The following is a 24,034-nucleotide window of genomic DNA, read 5'->3' on the forward strand; positions in this document are numbered from 1 at the left end:
CCCTTAGGTTGTCCATATTTGAATCTTGATACTGTATTTAACAGCATTGCTGTATGGTAAAATTTAATACCCATTTTGAGTAATGCAATAAAAATAATACTACTGCTGTAGTAGAACTTGATACTTTCCTACCCACAGAAACATTCACTAGTATCACATATTGCAGTAGAAAGAAGGAAGAAAGATTAGGGTTTAACATACCATTGACATTAAGGTCATTGGAGACTAAGCACAAGCTCTGAATGACTCAAAGATGGGAAAGAAAATCAACTGTGCTCATTCAAAGGAATCATTTGCCTGTATGGATTTAGGAAATAAAATTAGTAAGAACAAGTATTTCTTGTCTGAAAGCATCTCATACCATTAGTAAGTCCAACAAATAATTCAAATATTTTTCTCAGAAGAATATTAAAATAATTTTAGAATATGGAAAAAAAACAAATATCCACCTTTGTCACTTATAACAAGTGCACAGCAAAAATTTAGAGAGATATCATTACACAATATTTCCTAGTCTATTTTCTCATATTCAACAAATATCATAGTAGGGCTGCAGTAGTTGTGTACGGTACTATCTAGCTGTGTATGGTTTTTAATTTAATTCTTCATCAAGCTGTTATAAACAACTTGAGTCATGAATTTTTTACCTAAAACCTATACATGTGTCTAAAAATTACAAGTAGCGTTAATAATCTCGCTAACTGTTACAGAGCTGATATAAAAAAGGAGATGGTAAAATGTTATACAACTACTTCAGTGTCTCCCTTGTGGGTTGGCCTCATGAATGCAGTGTAGCATGTACAGAAGATTCATTGGATCTTTCACTTGTGTCCCATAATTTCATACAAGTTAGAAACACATTATCATAACTTCAAAACTAAGTAATATATTTTCCAATTTATTTAACAGTACAATATATCGACTTGATTACTTCCATTGTATAAAAAAAATGATATAATGTTGGTCCCATTCAGATAACTATATTTTTAGCTGAATGATGTGACAACTATTTAATATAATTAAATACAATTTCACTATTTAAAAAAAGGTATATGTACAAGGAAACTGGTTAAACCTGCTGAAATAAGGTAGTTAAATGTGAAACAGTGTCCTCTCCCCTCCCCCTGTCAAAAACACACACACACACACACACACACACACACACACACACACACACACACACACACACACCCCTTGATAAACAAGATCAAAACTATTAACTTTTATAGAATTTTCAGTAATTAACAATTACTTCCCTGCAACATTATTCTAGCTACCAAATACAGCTATTCCAGTTTCAGAGAAAATAACATTACTGTATTTTGTGACATTATACACACAAAGAAGTTGGGGGAAGGCAAGCAGAAGTAGTTCACTTTAACTAGCTCCCTGTAATACATTGAAGCATACACTGCATACTCTGACTGGTTTGTTCAGTGCAAACTTCAGGATAGGTACATCTCTGTCTGAGCACTTGCTGCACAGGATTCGCCCACAGTGACGGCTGAAACATAGGCATATAATCAAAAATATTAAATAAGGAAGCAGGTAAACAGAAATTTGAGAAACGACAATTTTAATGTAATATTTCTCTTTCTCTGGGGGAAAGATTCATATTAAAGAAAATTCATTTATTGATATTTGAAGTACTGCAGTTTTATTTTCTTATTCTTCTCTAGTGGACATATAGTTACAGTAAGCTCTTTTTGTTGTATCTGGAAGAACTAGCAGCATCTGCAAACTTTAACATAAACAACATTGTACTGCTTGCATTAAATGAATAAAATGTTCAACTGTACCAAAGACACAAGCCACTGAAACAGAACATGTAAAATGATGAGTAGCAAAAATGTAAATTTTTGTTACATACTTTTCCATTTTAACTAGGACTTGTTTAGTAACTTCTTTCTCTAAAAATTTGTCATTTGCCCCTCCCAACCCTCCTCTTTCCCCTTATGTATCTTCATTTCATCACCTATCTATCTTATACTCTGCTGTATATGATATATATTTATGTGTATATAATTATCACCACCACCAACACAATCTTCACTTTCTAATTACATCTTCCTTCATTCATTTCCATCTGAATTTGAGCTCTTTTCATCAATCAGATCTATTATTCTGCCTACCATGAACAATTTGAAATTTTATATGCTACCAATTTTTATTTTGTGTACTGTTCACATATTTCTTTTATCTTTGTGATACCTATACAACTTTTGTGAAGGTGAAGCATCTGTGTTATGTGAGGTTCTTTGGAATACTGTATCACAGTTTTGTTTGTTTATTTTATTTATTTATTTGCACTTTGCTGTATGGCATAAAGTTACTGTTTCCTTACAGATCCAGTGTGTTGAACATTGTTTGTAGCTGTACTTGGTTTGATGTGACCTATCTTCATTCTCACTAAATCCTCAAAGCACAGTATGAAGCTACTCTTCATACCAGGGCTAATGCCCCTAAATGACATGGCTATAATCAAATTTTTCTTTAATTGCACATTGAAGTTACACTCAAATTTCTTATGAGACTGTAACTTCCAGATTTACTAGTTATTATCCCATTTCATGCCATGACTGTGTATGAAATATGCTGACTTCCATGGTACACTACTGGAAAGTATCTGGATGGGTTCTAACATATATTGTTATATAGTTGGCATATCATCATCTTTGACTATCATGGCAAAAGTAAGCTTTTTATTCTACTTGGCACTCACCTAAAACTACAGTATGACCAAACTCAATTTACTATTCATAAGCTTGTAATCCTGAATGATATACAAAGGATTGTTCACAATATTAAACTAACTTATGTATCAGTATAATGCAACTAAAAATTAAAATTTAATTTTAAAGAATATTTATTTATTTATTTTCATTTTATGAAGAAGTGGGCTGTTTATAGATTTCTCTAAATTTAAGACTGTGCCAAAGTCTTTTTCTTTGTTTATTTTAGATCTGCTTCATACATTGACTGATGACTTCCCTGTTTTTATCCTACATTATTTGGTGAGGTTTTTGTTGTCAAGTTGGAACTTGACAGCCCGTCTCCCTGTTCCTCAGTAAGCCTCATTTGTTTTCTAATCCTACTTACTATAACAAGCAAAATTTAAAACAATCATAGTTAAAATAATGTCACCTTTTCCATACTGGATATGTAATTTTTTCTTTAATTCTGTATAACTATCCATCCTTTCTCTGTATTTAACAATTCAAAATATTTTCAAGTTATTCCTTTTCCAGGATTTGCCAATCATTTCAGTTCTTCAGCATGAAAAATAACTAGGAAGTTGCGAATCATGATCCATGCAATACTTTCAATGTTAATGAAATGAGTCTGCTCCACCTCCCCTCCCCCCCCACCCCAAATGTTTTCTCACTGAATAAGATGAAAAATATAAAAATATCATTGGTGAGAGGTGTGGGGTGGGGTGGGGGGGGGGGGGGGGCAGGGAGAATGTTGTTGCTTGCAGTGAACATGATCAGCTCTCAGGAATTAAGGCCTCAGTTGGCCTTGTGAACTGCTACCCCTGTATGTTTGAAAAATATCACATCATTTGCTGTTTTACCATTCCAGCAAGAAGGCACCTATGGACAAAACAATTTTTCCATAAATGGCTGTTGAGCTAAAACAGACATAAAAAACAGAAGCAAAAATTATGTTTTTTCTGGACAATAGTTAAATTCACAATAGCCCATCAAACCTACGCCACAAGTAAGTTTTTATTTGCCTCCGTAGTTGAGTGGTTGGTGTGGCTGACTTCCATGCAGGAAACCCTAGTTGGATTCCTGGTACCACGAGGGGTTTTCCTTTGGACAGATGACTGGCCTTGAGAGGCCAACTGTGGAACTACTCGACAGATTAATAGTGGTTCCACGGTCAAGAAACCTTACAACAATCAACAGTGGTGTGCTCACCACATGCCTTCTCTACTGCATTTGATGTTTGCCATTAGTCACATACGACATGGCAGTCGGTTGAGCCCGATTGGCCCTTCTATGGCCAGAATGCAGAACTTTACCTTTACCTTTTACAACTAAGTTATGACAAATGTGTTTGATAGCACTGAAGACGATCAGAGGCTCAACAAAAACATAACGGTAGCAATGGCAATCTCTCAAAGCATGGAGAATGATACCACAACAATGATTTCAAATTGTTTCAAAAAATGACAATTTATCATGGGGTCACTGATTCAACTGGAGCAACAGTAGTGTGGAGGAATGGAGTCAGGTGTCCACCCTATCTGTAACGTTATACCTGACTTACAAGAAAATGTGATGGTTGATGATTTTGTACATTCTGATGGTTATGTAGAAGTTTGCAGTGTCCTGACTGACACTGAAATTTTGGCTGTTCTGGGCAATAAGAACAAAGGTGGTAAAAAAGCAGCAGCAGCAGCAGCAGCAGCAGCAGGAGGAGGAGGAGGAGGAGGAGGAGGAGGAGTGGGTCTGTTCAATTTGCAGCTTCAAAAAAGGCACTGTCATTAGAAAAGTTTTCCATATCCATCCTTAAACAGAAGTAGACAATTATGTCAACTTTAGTCTTGACAGAAAATGTGCTTCATTAAGAATGCTGGAGGCACTGAAGCAGAAAAAGATCACAGATTTCTCTGCAAAATACAACTGAAGTTTCCTTCTGCATTTTCTGAAATTTATTTGTGACTCTCTTTCTTTTTTTTCTTTTTGAAGTGGTGAAATAAATAACACTATAACTGGTAAGAAAGATCAACTTCCTTTCAAGCTGTAGTTCCAACTTCCTGCTTCAGTTTTGTAAGGAAATAGTCAAACAATACCCAATTCCACCTCTTGATTAATCAAACTTTTGTCAAATTGATTTCTCATTCTTTTGTAATTCTACAGGGGTTCCTTCATAAGCTTAATTTAGTTTTTAAAAAAGTATTAAAATAGCATGCATTCCTCCTCTTTGTTCTCATTTTAAGAATCTGTGAACTTCCCCAAGGGCTGCTGAGACCACTATTGACAAAGAATTCCTTTGCTTGACCCATCTTTCTATTCTGAATTCCCCAGAACTGTAGCATTGACATACACTGTCTTCAGTATTCTAGAACAGGTTCAATCACTGCCTTGTTTCTCAAGGAATTCTGTAGACACTGTGTCAAAACAACAAAAACAGCATTCTTCCAATTTTGATTGTTTCCTTTCATAAATATTTTGTAAACACTTAAGAAAGTTGCTTTTGTGTTACTTTTCCTATGTTTGAGCATTTCTACTGGAACTCTATCATCTCCCAGCATCTTCCCTTTCTTCATACTTTGAATATACACATCATCTCCCATTACTTCCAGGATGTCATTATCAACATTATTTCTATGTTTTTGAGTCATTACTTGGACTACACAGAATTTAAATAAATCTTCAAATGGTTGCACAATTTTCTCTGTGTGTCAGGTAGCTGCACCAGCGACTATTTAAATTAATTTCAATCCAAAATAAGTTTCTGTTTCTTTTCATAAAACTCTCACTGTTTTGTGTTGCATACTGGTGTCACCTCCGCTGCTCCTCTGCCTGCCCCCAGTCAGGTCATTGTGGGATGTCCTTCCTCTTCTCAATCAAACTAATTGAGAATTCTTGAATGTAGCTGCTATCATGATGGATCAGCATTTCCCTTCCGCTAATGTCTATAGATTCTTTAATGACACAATCCCAGAACATAGATGTCTGGGTCAGAACCTTAGTACCGTTGTAATCCACTCCATGTAATTTCAATAGACAATGTCCTGTGACAGCTGACTGGTTAGACTGCTGCAATCTGGTGCACCATTGGTGTTCCTGGCAATGATCTTTGACAGTAGGCACTGTCTGCTTATACATGTCTTGCTACATTGGCAGTATATCTAATAAACCCTGGATTTCTGTAGTCCTAAGTCATCTTTGGCACTACCAAGCTGTGTCCCTGTTTTATCTGGTGTGCAGCAGACCATCTTCCCTTAAAGTTTCCAGAGAATTTGTTGTATCTTTCTGAATAATGCTCCACAATCATCCTGAGATTTTTCTTCTATTACCACCAGTTGTACAATGAATTTTCCTCTCCTTGTTGTTATTCCTCCAGAACACCATCCTCAGGTGTTGAAGTTCTTGGTTGAGACTTTCATTGTATAGGAGGGCTTAAGTTCTATGTATCTATGTTTTAGCATGCCATTGCTATGCACCGTGTGGTGGCAACTGTCCACATGTAAATACAGATTGGTATGCATCTTCTTCTGTCACACACTGTGACCCAACATACTGTCTGCTCTTCTTTTTATCAGGACATCCAGAAAGTAGAGCACACCATCTATTTCAGCTTCCATGGTTGATTGATGTTTTGGTGTACAAAACTGAGATGTATAAGGAATTTATTCACAACTTGTCTCTTTCCCACATAGCCATTTGATGAAGGTGTCTACATACTGGAAGAAACAGGTAGTTTTCCACTGGGCTTACTCAAGGGCTTCCTCCTTGAAGCATTCCTTAGCCATGTTTGTGACAACATGTGAAAGTGAACCCCTCATGGCTACTCCTTCCATTTGCTTGCACTAGCCACCATTGGGATTGGGATGAAAGTACAGGGTGTCAGTTACTGAAATATATGAAAAAATGTAAATTAGATACATACTACGGTGTGCACACCCTTTATTCAACATGTAAATGTCACTACAGATATTCGGATTTAGGTTATGACATGTTTAATATGCCTGGCATCATTGGCGACGATGAGGCGCTGACAAATAGCCAAATTCTGTATGATTTGCTGAAGTGTCGGAACATTGATGATGTCAATGATCTCCTGAATGGCTGTTTTCAATTCAACAATGGTTTTGTGGTTATTACTGACAACTTGTCTTTAATATAGCCCCACAAAAAGGTGTTGCATGTGCTCAGATCTGGAGAATATGGCAGCCAATTGAGGCCCATGCCAGTGGCCTCTAGGTACCCCAGAGTTAGAATGTGGTCCCCAAAGTGCTCCTCCAGGACACTGAACACTCTTCTGCTTCAATGAGGTCGAGCTCTGTCTTGCATGAACCACATCTTGTCAAAATAAGGGTCACTTTGGATAATGGGGATGAAATCATCTTCCAAAACCTTCATGTAACATTCGATAGTCACCCACCATGCCATCAAGGAATATCACACCGATATTCCATACAGCACATACTAATTCCCATCATGCCTTGCAGCCAATCATGCAGTTTGACTGGCCTAATGTAAACTGTTCAGAAATTGTGATGATTTTATTTCATATAGTTCAATAATTGTCAACCTGTATAATGACATCAAGATGTGTCTCAGAGAGCCCTGTGTCCTGCATCCACTGCACAACTAGCAGAAACAGAAGAGGAACCTTACAAGGATAGTGGCCACTGCCTTTATTCCTGTTTGAGGCACATTATCCAGAAAGATAGGACAAACTTCTGGAAACACCACAGACACTGCTTGGTAATGTGAAAGACAACCTCAGGTTACAGAAATCTGGGTTCTACCAGAAACACTGCCAATGTGGCAAGACATATGTAAGTTGAACAGAGCACACTGTCTAAGATCATTGTCAAGACAGCAACAGCAATTGCAGCAGCCCAACAAGTCAGTGGTCATGGGGCACTGTCTATCGGAATTACAAGGAATTGATTATGACCTTACTAGATTCTGACCCAATGTCTATCTTCTGACGTGTGTCATTAAAGAATCCATCAAGATCTGAGTAAGGGAACCACTGATCAAACATGATTGTGGCTACATCCTTAGTAAAATCTGGGATACATAATTAGTCTGATTAAGAAGAGGAGGCGATACTCCACAAAAGACTGATTTCACAGGCAGACGATGGAACAGCAGTGGTGACACCACCATGCATACCTGGGTGCAAACTGAGGACGGAGCAGTGTGCAGTGCAGTGTGTTGCAAGAGGAGTGGAGAAGAAGATGCTGGACATGGACAGTGACTAGAATGGTAGATCAGAGAGAGAGAGAGGGGGGGGGGGAGGGGGTGAAAACACCATGCTGACCCCCAAGCTGTGAGTTCGTCAGCACACCTGATGATGGCAAATTGGTTGTCTGCCAAAATATTGTGCCCATTGGACACCGACACCAGGCTATTCACCCATGAACTCTTATGTCATGAAGTATGCCAGGAGAAGCTGAAGAAACATACATTGCTTATCGGAAACTCTTGCCTTCTCATAAAGAAATGTTTTGTTTCATTTGAAAGTTTCTTTCTTTTTCCTTCTTTGTACCTGTAATATCTTTAGTGATTTCCATACATATTTTTTTAATTAAATAATCAGAGTCTTTTTTTATGTCAGTATATTCTTCATTTTTTGGGATGATAATTATTTGCTTTATTATTTAACTTCTTTAGTGTATGATAGAATACTGTCAAGTTTATTTCCAGTTCTATTTAGTCCATGAGGACATTTTCTAGTAGTTTTCTTGTGAAAGAATGTCTAAAGAACAAATTTGCTGATACTTTACAGTAATTCTACTAAAGTATGAGCTCTGTCATTTCTGATACCATATCCAAAGTTTTCTACTGAAAACTCATTTTTCAGTTTTTGTTCTACTTTTCTATCAGATGTCCCTATTATAATTGTTTTATAGGAGGATTACTTGTCATTTAGCACTTTTAGTGGCCCTTTGTGAATACCTTTTAGTGCTAGTCCTGCATGGTTCACAGGAGTGCTTCTGTAAAGTTTGGAAGGTAGGAGACGAGGTACTGGCAGAAGTAAAGCTGTGAGGATGGGGCATGAGTCATGCTTGGGTAGCTCAGTTGTAAAGCACTTGCCCGCGAAAGGCAAAGGTCCCGAGTTCCAGTCTCGGTCTGGCACACAGTTTTAATCTGCCAGGAAGTTTCATATCAGCGCACACTCCGCTGCAGAGTGAAAATCTCATTCATTCTACATTTGTTCAGTTCGTCATTGGCACGTATCTCGTGTTTCATAACATTTGGTCAAGGAGATTCCATTTCCAAATTATGTTCAAAAATACATAATTCTATCACATCCACAAATTCCGTTTATGTCTCAAGTCATGTTTTCTTGGTAACTGTTAATGTAAGTACACAGAAAAATCGCGTACAACACTTAATTTGCTTCTTTGTTAGTCTTAGAAATATTTGGCATTAATGCTGTAAAAAATATATGCTGGTGCTTGGCACCAAAGAGTTGTACTACCTCTGTATAGTTTTCAATGTAATGGAGTCTTTGTTTAGCTTTGAAGGAGAATAGTCGAGTTCAGTCTTGACAATATTATGGGGTAGAGTTTCATTTTTGATCTGATTAATGTGAACTCAGTGTGTAGCATGTATGTCATTTTTACCTAAGTCCACAACTATTACTGAAACATGGAACTGAAATGCAGTACAATCTCATCAATATGGAATCAGTGTTTGCTTAACTCTGACACTCTTTAGTGAAGTTCTAGAAGTACGCACAAGAAGTTGATCATCAGAAATGTTGTATTTGGAAATAAACTACGATGTCTTTAAACTGACTTCGCTGACACTTTACAAACACGGACATCAGAAGTAATCCACTAAGGAACATCAAGACAACAAACTGAGCTGCAGTACCTCGAAAAATCAAGGCGAGTATTAAAATTATTTTTGGTTACTGCAACAACCACTATTAAAACTGATATTCTACAGTGCTGTTTCCCATCACATTCTGTTTCATATATACAAATCAGATATTTCTGATACAGAAAGGCATATACACTCTGTGATCAAAAGTATCTGGACACCTGGATGAAAATGACTTACAAGTTCGTGGCGTTCACCATCAGTAATGCTGGAATTCAATTTGATGTTGGCTCACCCTTAGCCTTTATGACAACTTCCACTCTGACCGGCATACATTCAATCAGGTGCATTCAATCAGGTGCTTCTTAGGGAATGACAGCCCATTCTTCATGGAGTGCTGCACTGAGGAGGGTACTGATGTCGGTCAGTGAGGCCTAGTACAAAGCCAGCATTCCAAAACATCCTGAAGGTGTTCAATAGAATTCAGATCAGGACTCTGTGCAGGCCAGTCCATTACAGGGATGTTTTTTTTTCTTTTTTTTTATTAATCTTATGGGACTTAACTGCTAAGGTCATCAGTCCCAGCTTACACGCTACTTAAGCTAAATTATCCTAAGGACAAACACACACACCCATGCCCGAGGGAGGACTAGAACCTCCGCCAGGGATATTACTGTTGTGTAATCATTCCGCCATGCATTATGAACAGGTGCTCAATCATGTTGAAAGATGCAGTCGCAATCCCCGAACTGCTCTTCAACAGTGGGAAGCAACAAGGCACTTAAAACATCTATGTAGTCGCGATAGTACCATGCAAAACAACAAGGGCTGCGAGCCCCCTCCACACGACCACAACATAATACCACCGCCTCCAAATTTTACTGTTAGCACTAGACATGCTGGCAGATGACATTCACTGGTCATTCGCCATACCCACACCCTGCCATCGGATCACCACACTGTGTACTATGATTTTTCACTTCACACAACATTTTTCCACTGTTCAATTGTCCAATGTTTATGCTCCTTACACCAAGTGAGGCATTTGCCATTTACCAGCACGATGTGTGGCTTATGAGCAGCCGCTTGGCCATGAATTCCAAGTTTTCTGACCTCCCACCTAACTGTCATAGTACTTGCAGTGGATCCTGATGCAGTTTGGAATTACTGTGTGATAGAATGGACAGATGTCAGCCTATTACACATTATGACCCTCTTCAACTGCCGGTGATCTGTCAGTCAACTGACGAGGTCGGCCTGTAAGCTTTTGTGCTGTATGTGTCCCTATGTTTCCACTTCACTATCACATCGGAAACAGTGGACCTAGAGATGTTTAGGAGTGTGAGAATCTTGCTTACAGACGTATGACTCAAGTGTCCTTGAGTTCTGTGGAGTGCGCCATTCTGCTCTCTCATGATGTCTAATAACTACTGAAGTACTACTACTACTACTACTACTACTACTACTACTACTGAGGTACTGCTATGGAGTACCTGGCAGCACAATGCACCTAATATGAAAAACATAAGTTTTCGGGGGTGTCCGGATACTTTTGATCACATAGTGTATTTCATTTATATCAGGGACATATATCCTTGTTGACTGGACTGAGGGAAACAGTACTGCTAGAAACTTCACAAAAAACACACACAGTCACCAAGAAACCATTTCATAGGTAACAGTGAAGATTACAAGTTTTCAACTGCATACAAATTATAGGTGACTATCATATGACAGCTTCAGAGAGTGTTAAAGGAAATTGTTAAAGGAAATTGCACACAGGTGTTCTGGAGATTCCTCCCTTCAGATTGTGCTGAAATTGGGCCCATGGAACAACAATGTTGGCTTTGAGAACAGAAAAGAGCACTGCTGTGCAGGTATGAACTTGTGCTTTGCTCTACACTTTACTTATGGAATTTACACTTTTTTGAATACCAAATTTGAAATCATCCTTTTTTTTGTGGCCCACCTAAACTCTAGCCTCGTTTATTTGTTCCATGTCGGCTTTTTGAGTTTGACACTCTTGCTCTAGATCCTTGTTCTCAACAAACAAGAAAACAGGCAATGCCATTATCATAGAAGACATGTGTCTGACACGTGATTATCACATGGAATCATTGTCCCCCTTCCTCTCACCATATTCGCCTCAGTAGTACACCACCTTATCATCTCTGCCCATGGAGATGTAGCTCACTGCCATGAAAAGTCACCCCTCCTTCCACCTTTTTTTGGCACCCATGATGATTTAGTGACCTATCACGATCTCCATCCTCACTCATGCCTCTTCTCTACACATGACTTTTTATTGACACATGCTGTTAAACAATATTGGATAGTTTCCAGCTGTTTAGAAATTTTGACACCATGCCCTATGATGTTTCTAGGATCTTACATTCATTACATTCAGCCAGCTACACATACTGCCACATGAATGCTGAATTGATGGACTAAAGTACAAAGGCATTATAGAGTCTGCACTAAGACATGGCATATTCCAAGATTCTTTCAATAATCAATAAGGATCCATGGGAGCAAGGCCACGGGACTGCCTCCCATGTCTGCCGGCAGAGAGAATTCTGAATAATGCTCTCTTGTATGTATCACCTCATACAGAGCAGAGAGCCTCAGGATGTCTGCCTCTGTTACTCCTGGATTCTGTGTCTGTCCTCTTCCTCCTCTCTACCATTCAGTTTTTGTCCCTGACATGTTACTGCTCCTTTTCTAATGTCTTTTAACTATGAACCACTCATCCCTTTGCTCAAGCAACTGGTATATGGTATAACTACATCTATCCAGCATGGCCCCCATATAACCCTGAACTGCATTAAATGCTGACATTAGTTCCATTACATTTATGATTTTACTTTGTCCTATCTCTTCCATTTGATCACAACACAGTTCACCTCCTGCACACCAGTGTAAGTATGATGAAGTAATTTTTAGTTGTTCTTTTCCTTTCTCAATCTCAAATTCCTTCTTAGGTGGTGTCAATTTTGACTGCAATACCCATTTAATATATGGACTGACTGAGTACCCACTACAGTACTTCAGAACACTATTTGTAAGTCTTGTAATTCTTAGGTGAGATCTTCCTTGTCTAACAGCTTATGAGCTCTACTAATAAGAGTCCTTTCCACAGAATTTCTCTGTAACTGAAGGTGGTGGCTTGAGGCATGAACTTAGAAGTTAGTGCATGTCCGTTTTCTGTATGCTCTGTGACCCAAGGCTCCATCTGTTGTTCTCTTAACTGACATACTGAGGAAATATAGGTGGCCCTCTTTTTGAAGTCACATTGTGGATTCAACATTTGGGTGGTTACAAACAGTAGCTCGACACAAACAACACTTCATTGCCATGTTGGCGTCCAGGCAGCAAGCATGCATAAAAACACTGCTTGAAGATGGTGACTGTGTTACTTGTCAAAATATTGTGCATGAAATGTAATTAATAACTCTGCTAAACACCTGAATGCACTTTTGCATCAGGATATAAATTTCCATTCTGAACCCTAGACAGGGATGCATAGTACACAGTTATGTGGCAAAGTGTAAAACAACATACTGGAATTATTGATACCAGGACTAAAATTATCCTATGGTTGTGTATTTTTACTTACATTTTAAGCAACTACTTATCTGTCCACTCCTACTTCCACTTGTATATGAACTTTATGCCTACTTTATAGTCCAATAAACATAATTTTTGACCTTTATTTCATTTATTCTGATGCACATTACTTTCTTTAAAATATTCTAGAAAGAATGGGTTATCAACAGCTTCTAGGATCAGGTACTGTTATTTGTTTACTTGAAAAACTTTTACTTAACATCAGTTTTACAGTTATTAATATGTAATTATTGAATTACTGCACATTGAAAAGAAACTGTTTAACAAGCTCTTTCATTTTCATATTAAAAATACAATTTAACCAATATTTTAATCATGTCAGGAAATTTCTTTTGATTTGAAATATTTACCTGATGTATCAGACTTTTCATAAAATGTCAGTTTTCAACTGTACATTTATTTATATAATTGTAGTAATAACAGTGTGAAGATTTTTTTATTGTTATCATGTTATTAAGAGTGACAGGGCAGATATTATGTAGGCAGTTATATTTGGGAAGTATTTGCATAATCTTTTTTGGCTTCAGTATCAGTTTTGTGCATGGAGTCAATGAAAAGTGTTACAGAAGATTGGCAAGAAGATTTAGTGTTTGTCACAGCAAAGAAAAGAGTGAAACAGAAACAGGTGTTTATCAACAGTGAAAGACCTACCCATGGAACTCCCTTCCCACAGTTAAGTAAATTATAACAACATACAAAATTCAGTTCTACATTTCCATCTGTTATTTTTATCTCTTGGTGATTTACAGTGACTATTTCTGATGAGATCACTTGTCAATAACAAGTCTTAGTTATTTTCATAATCTGAATTTCAATTTATAATCTGATGGTTACGTCATAACATGAAAATTATTTTTACTTATAATATTGTTGTTGTCATCAATTGCAGAGATCATCCTAAATTCACTTCTGTTATTAACACCACCACTTGAATTTATTATACTGCTAGATGACCATTATTCAGTGTATACTCATTGATCTATATTTCTGGTACCTCTAAGCCATCTTGATTAGTTTCAAACTAAATGAGTTTTTGTACGATCAAAGGTTAATCTGGTACAGGAGTGTTTGGGCCTTTTATTAGTATACTTTCATCAGCAAGCATTACAGTTTTTGGAAAGTCCTCCAATTTCTCAGGTACAAAATATAATCTAGACCAAGGACAGCAGTGAGAAGCACTAAACTTTGCAGTGTACCACCTTTAGTGTTCTCCCTGCCCCGAGTTTAATCTTATTCTTGTTGTGCAATTTGCTAAAATGACCCTCTATTTTCTATTGTTAACATAAGTCTGTCCATGCAAGGGATAGGTTTTTAATGCTATACCATTTCAGTTTCCCTAGTAGAAGATTATTATTTTTTAAAATTATTGTATGGTTTTAGAAGTACACAAAAGTATCTACAATCAAATGAACATGTCCAAATGTGACAACCAGTGAAGAGACCTTTGACTCAGTTAATGCAAAGTCCTCAGATCACCATCAAATGCTTCAAGTGGATACTCCTTAATAATACAATCTATTGTTTGCTCCTACGCAATGCAGCTGCAGTCTGCAGATGGACAGAAACCCCACTTCTTCAACGTGTAACCACATCTTCTTTGGCCAGTCCTTAAGCTGTTCAGCCTTAGCTGTATTTGGCATGGTACTTCGAATCCCTCGACATACTTAGTCGGATATTGAACCAGGTGAGTGTTGTTGGGTAGATGTTCATTCTAGCTGTTGCTATTTGGAGATCATATCAAAAGAACTGATAATTTCTAAATCTACCCAGCGTGGTTTGTGTGATTTTGGATGTGTTGTTCATGGATTTGGAAGGCATCACACATGGGAGAGTTCTTAAAAGAAGTAATCTTTATTACCAAGTTTATTTTAGATGCTTTCCTGCTTAGATCTTGCAGAGCAATATTAGGTAAGGCAGGCAGCCATTGCTAGGAGTAGATCTGACAGTAAGAGAGATTCATTAAGCTGCACATCAATCTTTGCTGTGTGAGCACTGTTTTTTCTCATATGAGTGCAATGCTCTCCAGCAGAATACACAAGAGTGAGTGCAGTGGAGCGTAGAGTATTGGTGCCTGCAACATGGCTGCTTAAGACAATATTCAAAGTACATTTATTCTTGAGCCAAGTTTCTTAGATAACTTGATGCACTGTTGTTTGAATGTCAAGGACCAATCGAGAGTGATTCCTAGATATATTGAACTGTAGTTATGTGGCACTTTGATTCCATTGAAAGAGACATGTGGCTTCCTTTGGGCGTCTTTACTACTTAGGTAGAATGAACCTCAGTTTTAATGGGTTAGGCTCAAGTCTCCATTTATCGAAGTTTCACCATATCACATGTCGGCACACTCTCACAGTGCATCAGGTCTTTGCTTTGGAAGACTCGTGCGAGGACATCTGAATATTGGATCTTCATGGAGTGTGTGTCTGGCCTATCAAGAATATACAGGTTAAACAGGATGTGGAGAGAACTGTTTTCTGAGGCAGGTCATTATTTATAGTTCCCCATCAGCTTGCTTATCCCTTCAGGAACAACTCAAAGTGCCTGTCAGAAGGCATGTTGTTAACTAGACAGCTTTTGGCATAGAACAATTTCAATGAACTTCAATGCCATCCCTCCCTCTACACAGTGTCATAAGCTGCTATAAGACCCACAAAAACTGCAGCCAATTTGAGACCTTGCTGAAATCCAGCTTCTACTACAGTTGTCAATAGTAAGGCCTGGCTACAGCAGCTCAAATGTTTCCTAAAGCCCCCTTGTCTGACAAGGGTGATTTGATCAATGACCTCTTGAATGTGATTTAGAATAAGTCTTTCTAGTAGTTTACAGATCATGCTGAACAGTGATACTGATCAGCAGTGAGAAGCATCAGTTCTGTCTTTGCCTAGTTCTATGATGGCAATTATTTTGGCCTGTTTGAAAAGCTTTCGTAATTTTCCAGTTCACAGAATCTCACTGAAAAATTCAGGGAGCCATAGTTTTGTTTTAGGTCTGGCAGCTTTACGAAACACTGGATATATTCCATCAAAGCCAGAAACTTCATTTACGTTTAGCATATTCAAGGCTGTATCAAGTTCCTCAATGGGGACATCACAGTAGTCTGGGTGTGGTTCTACATGGGCGCTGTTTATTTAAAATTCCTGTTTCACAGTTTGTGTGTATGTCTCGTCTGTTTTAGAGTTTGAAATATTCATTAGTTTGGCTGCAACAGAATTGGCATTTACATGTGCAGCTGTACATGACAAACTTAGATGTGTAGCAAGTTTTCTTGTAAGGATGTAAGCATTCCAACTACATTGTGTTAAGTCGAGTCCTGATGTTGTTTTAGGCCACTTTTCTCTTCTGTTCTTATTAAGGTCTCTCAAAAGGTTATCAGCTGTTGGGCCATTGTGGGATACTTAATATTTCACATGTAACTCATCACATTCTTGAGACTATCTCCTTCCGAAACACACATGGAATATATTTCCTGGTATTAATCTTAATCACACTCACAAATCATCCATAATGTTTGCACGCTCTTAGGCCTCTCTTAGGCCTTGGGAAGAAGACAGTAAATGGTAACACAGTCCTATTTCTTGTTATATTTTACGAGCTGATAACACACACTCTCTCTCTCTCTCTCTCTCTCTCTCTCTCTCTCTCTCTCTCTGTGTGTGTGTGTGTGTGTGTGTGTGTGTGTGTGCGCGCATTTTTACAAACAAACTCTATGATATAATTAATTTACTGTGTGTTAATTAAATTTGTTAGTATCTTTGAAACTGACACTTACCAGTGATGTTTACGTATAGTCAGTCCAAATTTAATACCACACTCCAAACAAATGTCACCTTCTGCCCAAGGTGGCTCCTGCGATAAATTATCCAGCAAACTGCAAAAATAAGACTATGTTCAAATCTTTGCTATTTTTCATAGAACAATATATGAACACCCTAATCAGAGAATAACATGAGACTGTAATTTGAACACATTCATACTGTTCAGTGGCATGAAGTACTAGTAGTACTAGTAGTAGTAGTAGTAGTAGTAAAGGCTACACCTTGTCATTGCAATCATTCTTCTTTATTTTATGCCATTTTCTTCCTCATGTACAACGCCTGATGTAACACAAATGCCAACAGTTTCAGTCATAGGCGCTGTGTAATTTTTCCCATTTTCCCATAGTCTAACATTACTGAATGTGAGCCAGAATCTTTCACACTGTTTGCTTCTTTACTTGCTATAAAATCTGAACAATTGATAGTGTCAGTCACAAGATCTACATTGTCATCACCACCATCGCAATAATCATAATGAGAAAAAAATTTGAAATTCTGTTCTGCTTGGATGATGGTGACAAATATTTTAATGGTACTAACAGCTAAAGATATGATTGATATATTTGAACTTTTTTTAAAATACTTGTTTAACAGTCATGTTGCTTTGGATGTTTCACTAACTTTTCACAGAAATGTCTTGAGCAATCGCTTAAAAGTAGGAACTGACTGTTAGCTAAAAAAATCTTACAGCATACATGCAATCTATAAAAAACTGTTTCAACAAATGTTTATTCATTTTTGAATGCAAGAAGATAGTTTTGTATTAAAAGTTTTCACTAACTCTTCAGTACAGCTTCGAAAGTGATGGCAAAGTAGCTGAAAGCATTATTGTCAAATTACATTCTTGTGATCTACAATGTAGGAAAAGATATATCTTTACTTACCATAAAGATAACATATTAAGTTGCAGACATGCACAATTACAAAGCATTTACACATATACTTTTGGCCTCAGCCTTCATCAGAAAAAGAGAAACACACACCATTCATTTAAATAAGCAGGAACACCACAAGCACACATACATGACTACTAACTGTTGCATCTCGGACCAGAGTTGCCAATGAAGTCTGAGGCCAAACGCTTACTTGTAAGTGTCAATTGTGCCAGTCTGCAACTTTGTGTGTTATCTTTATGGCAAGTAGCACTCTATCTTTTCCTACATTGCTGATGTTCCCACCTGGAGTTTCCATTGTTTGATTCTTGCAATCTAGGAGAATGAGAATTTGTCAGTCAGAGTCACAGTATTTTTCCTGAAGGTCGATCATCTCTGAAAAGCTGTGCATCTCCCCTACATTCATTCATTCATTCATTCATTGTGTTCTGTAGGTTTCAACTACAACAATAATCTTCTGGGATATGGAACAACTCAAGGCGTACATGAACAACAGACATGCAAATCACAGGAACTTTATTTATTGTTAATGCAGTGTACAAATTATCACCACTCTGCATAGCACTTTTTGTGCTTGCACCAGTGAATTTTAACCCATTACATAAAAAGAAAAGCCATAACTTTGAAAATAACTTTTCCTAGTTATATTGAATAGCTCGTGCTTATATTCTATTGGTGCTCTGATATTTATTTGGTTACAATTTGATATTTATTTGGTTATTCAAAGAAAAGCTTTAACAATAGCCTATGTTTGTAACACACTACTACTTCTAATGTACAGGTGGTGGGCCAAAATAAGATAACAACAAAAACATATTGTGTAGGAAAAACATTGGTACTCAAAACAGCTTCCATTCATCTCATAAGTGGATAAATATAGGTCCTGTATGATTTGCAAGGTAATCTTTTACTATTCTACCAGCAAAATTGTGCCAAGTTCAGGTAACGATGATGGAGGTGAATAGCAATCATCCACCCTTCCTTCCAAAATAGACCATAAAGGCTCAATAATATTGAGATCTGGAGACAGTGGTGGCCAGGTGAGATGCGATTTGAGACAACAATGTTGATAAACTACAGTTGCACATATACTACTTAACACTGCTGCTCACAACTGGTGGCTCGTGCTCATAAAAACTGTCCTGCAAAATGTGAGCTATGTGACCAGGGCTCACCTTGTCTTGGAATACAGCATCACCATTGGGGAACATATATTGTGCCATGGGATGGACCTGATCAGCCAAAATGGTCATATGGTCCTCTGCAGTAATGTTACCTTGAACAGTAGCCATGGAGCCCATGGAATACCACAATATGGCTGCCCAGATCATCAATGAACCCTCAACATGTGTTATTTTCAAAATGTAATTGGAAACAGTGTGCAACAAACCTCATCCAACCAACTGACTTTCTTCCATTACTCCATAATACATGTTTTATGGTTTCGGCACTTCCCTTCATGTTGGTTTGGTGCTGATGGGATTTGGGAGTGTGACAGTCAGTTGCAGTGATTTTTGCAACTGTTGTCCTCTTATTTTACATCACAATCCTTTTCAATGACCTTCTGTCACGTTTACTCAACACACACTTCCATCTGCAGTGTGACATAGGGAACGGAGTTTTTCCACTTTCCTGAATGTAGTATGAATCTTTGATATGGTGGCTCTTGAAACACCAACCACTTAGGCTATCATGGTTACTCACCATAGAAGCAACAACAGTGTGCCCATGTTCAAAGTCACTTCGCTCCAACACAGTGCACTCACAACTACACAGAACACTGTTCTGACCACAACTGACATTTGGTACGTATCGAGGATGATGCACTGGTGCTGTTTGTGGTCAAACACAATCTGTAGGCTTGGCTAACATCTGCATTTATGTTCAAGCATGCATTTCTTGTAAAGTTTCCATACTTTTGTCCAGCTGCTGTAGCTACAGAATTGACACTTTCTCTTGCCAAGAAGTTAAAAGGAATATTCAAATTCCTAGGCATAGATAATCAATTAATTCATTCCTGGAAGAAAGGAGCAATAGTGCTGCAAGTTTTGCAGGAGAACTTCTGTGATGTCTGGAAGGTAGGAGATGAAGTATTGGTGGAAGTAAATCTGTGGGGACAGGTTGCGTGTCATGCTTGCCTGTGCAAGGCAAAGGTCCCAGGCTCGAGTCCCAATATGGCACACAGTTTTAATCTACCAGGAAATCTCAAATTGTAGTTTTATATCCACTCAACAAGTAGGTGGTTAGATGAGTTGTGCTACTCAGTACAATTAGAATGAGGGAAAGAATCTTTTATAGCTTTAACAAATACTGCTCATTGTGTGTTTCACATGATGGCAGTATCAATGGAAAACAAAGGTTTGTGCCTCACTGCAACCAAAATGTATTATTTTAATATAATTTTATGGAGCTATACAACAGAACAGTCCCAAACCAATCTAGTGCAATATTCAGTTCAATAATTTTTTTAAATACAAGAACAGCAAAAATCAAAGCAAACAGTACTCTACCAGTAACTGAGCAGCAGTGCTGCACGGTGGTAGTATGACATATGACATAGCATGCATATGACATGGTCTGGAACATGAGAGAAGCAGGGAAGTTTAATAAGCATGGCAGAGAGAACAAAATAAACATATAGGGCTACACAACATTTCATAACTTCATGTACTGCACTGGATTAGTTTTGGATCACTTTATCAAATTGGCACATAAAATTCAAATTAAAAAAGAATATATTTTGGTTGTAACCAGAAACAAACTAACCTTCCCATGGACAAAGATGTCACCTGAGACATGACGAGCAGCAATTACAGTGGCTAACTCCATCCACACATTGTAAAAAAGTAACTGCAAATTTCTGTCGAAACACCATAGAAAATGTGCCTGATGATTCTTAGAAGAGACCCCTGGTATATGAAACTGTACCAGCCAGTCGCCTCCAAAGATTACAGGAAATCATGGAAAACTGATCTCAGAATGGACAGAGTGAGTGAGTGAGTGAGTGTTTTTTGTTTTGTTTTTCTGAGTTCATGCACACTCAATGACAAGGTTGTCAGCACTCTTACAAATATTAAAAGAAACGAATGTGGATAAAAATGTTGTCACATTTTGAGGAATAAACCTACAAAATAATACTAACCTCCTCACTTGCACTGACCCACACAGTTAGTTCATCTTATATGCCGTAAGACAATCGAGAAAGGGTGAAAGGTGCTAAATCTGGGATTAAAGCATAAAGAAAATGACAGAGGAGCTAAAGTGACAGTGCTGGGAATTGTGATTGGCTGAACAGTTGCAAAAAATGAGGGTGAGCCAGTCATCCTGTAATACATTAAGAACATGTTCCTGAAATTTCAGGAAAGAAGTTGGATGTATCACAAAACCTTGACACTCTAACCACATTCATCTGAATATCACTTCAAATAGTGGGCAGGTCTGTCAGTAAATCTGCCATTGCCCTGTGGTTTGCAAATAAAATGCAATCCAGTAAAATGTGGCACACAGTGATCTGTATGCCACCAACACCGCACACTGGAGGGTCATGTAGCCATAGCAAAAGCCATCCATCATTGGGTTGTGGCCCACAAGAAGGTGAGTTAGGACAACTTCATCCCACCTGCACGGCTGGAGGAAGGAGGTGCGTCATGTGGATGCAGCTTACTGTCTGCCACTTCTAGCCATTCTTCTTCTCATTGATGCACAACTTTGTGCCTCAACAATAAGGTGATAGCAGGCAGAGGGATGGCACACTGAGCTAACTGAGGGTCATGATGTGTCCCCTTGGCTGCTACATTTTCTGTTTTGTTCCCCACAATACCCATGTGCACTGGCACCCAGCAGAAACATACCACCTTCCCCAGGCTTTGTAAGTGGAGAAGAGCATACTGGATATTCTGGGCTATTTTATTGCAGAGTCTGAAGGGCACTCAGGGAGTCTTAACAGATGAGACATTTAGCAGACACAGCAAAATCTCATCTGCTCCAGTGCCCTAAAGATCACTGATAATTGGCATCAAATACAGTAAAATCTGGAGGCAACTGGATCTTCAGGATCAGGGGAAAAAACAACAGAACCATCAACAAAATCCCATTTAGAACCATCCATAAATACAGCAGTGGTGCCCAATTAAAATGTCAAAAAATAAAGTATTAAAAGCATAAGCAGGAGTGCAACCTCTCTTGTACTGCACTAAATTTAAAATCACTCTGGGCCTCTGCAGTGATCAGGGTAGCAGTTGGTTAAAATCCCAGTTTTGATCCGTTACATGCCCCATACCAATGGACTCCTCCACACACTTTGTGCAGATCCAAAACCAACTCACTCCCCATGGACAGTTGGTAAGGTGGTGTTTCACAGCTGGAGACCAACAATATGGTATGCTGGGGAAGTGAGAGTAGTAAGGAACTTACTTGCCTGATACGCCGTGAGAAGTTGCCACTGAACTGGAAGTGATGGTTCACCAGCCTCAGTGTAGAGACTGGGTATGTGGCTGGTTCCATATGTGCTCATGACCAGCCTGATCCCCTCCATGATGTATAGCATCAATAATATTCAGATAAGACTGCCACTTGTGCATCTGTAGTCCAGCTGTGATTGCACAAAGGCTCTATATAACTGTAGTGGACACACTTTGTCCCAGTACCTGTGGCTAAGACACTTCAAGAAATACAAGGAGAATGACATAAGCACATATGCACCTCCCCCCTCTCCCTCTCCCTGTCACTCCTCTATAGAAGATATAAGCCAGTCTTTGTGGCCAAATCCTGAAACCTTTTGACTGTAAGTTGCAACAAAAGACTTGCTGTGATGGTATTCACGGAAGAGCAGAAGACTGCAAAATCATCCACAAATAAGGAGCACTACACAGAACTCTGTACATTATACTGTCAGCAACTTTAGCAAAAAGAGTGACACTTAAAAACATTGCTTTGGGAACACCATTCTTCTGCATAAATCTGACAGCACGTCACCAACTTTATACATCAAAAGTCATCTTGATAAGTACCAAATGAAGATGGGGAGGTGGCCATGATAGCCCCACTGGTGTAGCCGACTGATAATACTGTGTTTCCAACTACTGTTGTAAGCCTTACTGATGTCAAAAAAATACCCCCAGACAATGCTTGTTATGTTCGAAAGCCTGCCGGATTTCTGTCTCTAGAAACGTCAGGCTGTCGATATTTGACCTACACCTCCTTAATCCGCACTGAGAGTGCCATAGGAGCTGCCTGCTCTCTCATACCCAGATGAGACAACAGATGACCATGCACTCTAGGGTACTGCTGGAACACATTCGGCCCTTTTCTGGTTTGAGGAGAGGTATCAAAATTGCCTCTTGCCACAAGTCAGGAAGTTGGCCTGTCAGCCATATTGATCTAAAACATTATAAGAGGATTTCCTTTGACACTGTTTGCAAGTGCTGTAGCATGTTGTACTGGATTGGGTCAGGACCGGGCGCCATATTGTGAGCATCAGACAGTGTCAAATCCAGCTCCCAATGGTTAATAGGTACTTGCAGATAGCGAACTGGTGGACCAAAAGTCCACCTCGACCCTCTCCTTGGTGACACGATAATGATACAACACTGGATTTTGGCTAGCAGTGGTGATAGTGCAAATTAGCCTGCCATTGCCTGTGTGATGTCTCTTGGCATTTCTTGTTGCTTGGAGACATCTTGTTTCAACAGTACCATTATAGGTAAGAGACTGCATTTACTAGAAGTCCTCCTGATGGCTTTCCATACTGTTGTACAATATGTGGAATGGTTGGTACAGTGTCCAGGAAAACTTGTCGCAATCTTTTCTTACTTCCTTGACAATATGGTGAGCCTTGGTCCTCACCAATTGAAAGGCTGTGAGGTTGCCTGCCACTGGCTGGCACTTAAACTTTGTGTGGATGACCTGGCCCACTGAACATCACTTATCAGTTCACTAAGGCACAGGTTGCTTCCAAAGATAACCAGAGGACATCAGGATGGAGATGTCAGTGACATGTTGGACCGCTTGTGTGATGAGGTCCACGCACTCCTGGATGCTGCTGTGGCATTCAAACACAGCTGGCTGGTTGAACAGCATCCAGATGGCTCAGCTGATCATCCATGCATTCTTTCAGGGAGAGCACCATTCGGTACGCCCTTGCAGAGTGGGAAGTGGTCACTGGAATGAAGGTCAT

At 38.7% G+C, this 24,034-nt stretch overlaps 1 protein-coding gene across 1 annotated transcript in view; it reads right to left on the bottom strand.

Annotated features, from left to right (window-relative positions):
* Nucleotides 1-437: 437 nt before the first annotated feature.
* LOC126101579 (rabankyrin-5) overlaps nt 438-24,034 on the bottom strand; it is a 443,789-nt gene continuing 420,192 nt past the window's right edge. Inside the window, exons 22-23 of the mRNA XM_049912232.1 lie at nt 16,921-17,019; nt 438-1,504 (exon numbers count right to left, since the gene is read on the bottom strand). Of these exons, the coding sequence (XP_049768189.1) occupies nt 1,378-1,504; nt 16,921-17,019 (226 nt within the window). The 3' untranslated portion in view covers nt 438-1,377. The remainder of the gene's footprint in view (nt 1,505-16,920; nt 17,020-24,034) is intronic.

This window comes from Schistocerca cancellata, chromosome 9 (assembly GCF_023864275.1).
Source record: "Schistocerca cancellata isolate TAMUIC-IGC-003103 chromosome 9, iqSchCanc2.1, whole genome shotgun sequence".
Classification (NCBI taxonomy): Eukaryota; Metazoa; Arthropoda; class Insecta; order Orthoptera; family Acrididae; genus Schistocerca; species Schistocerca cancellata.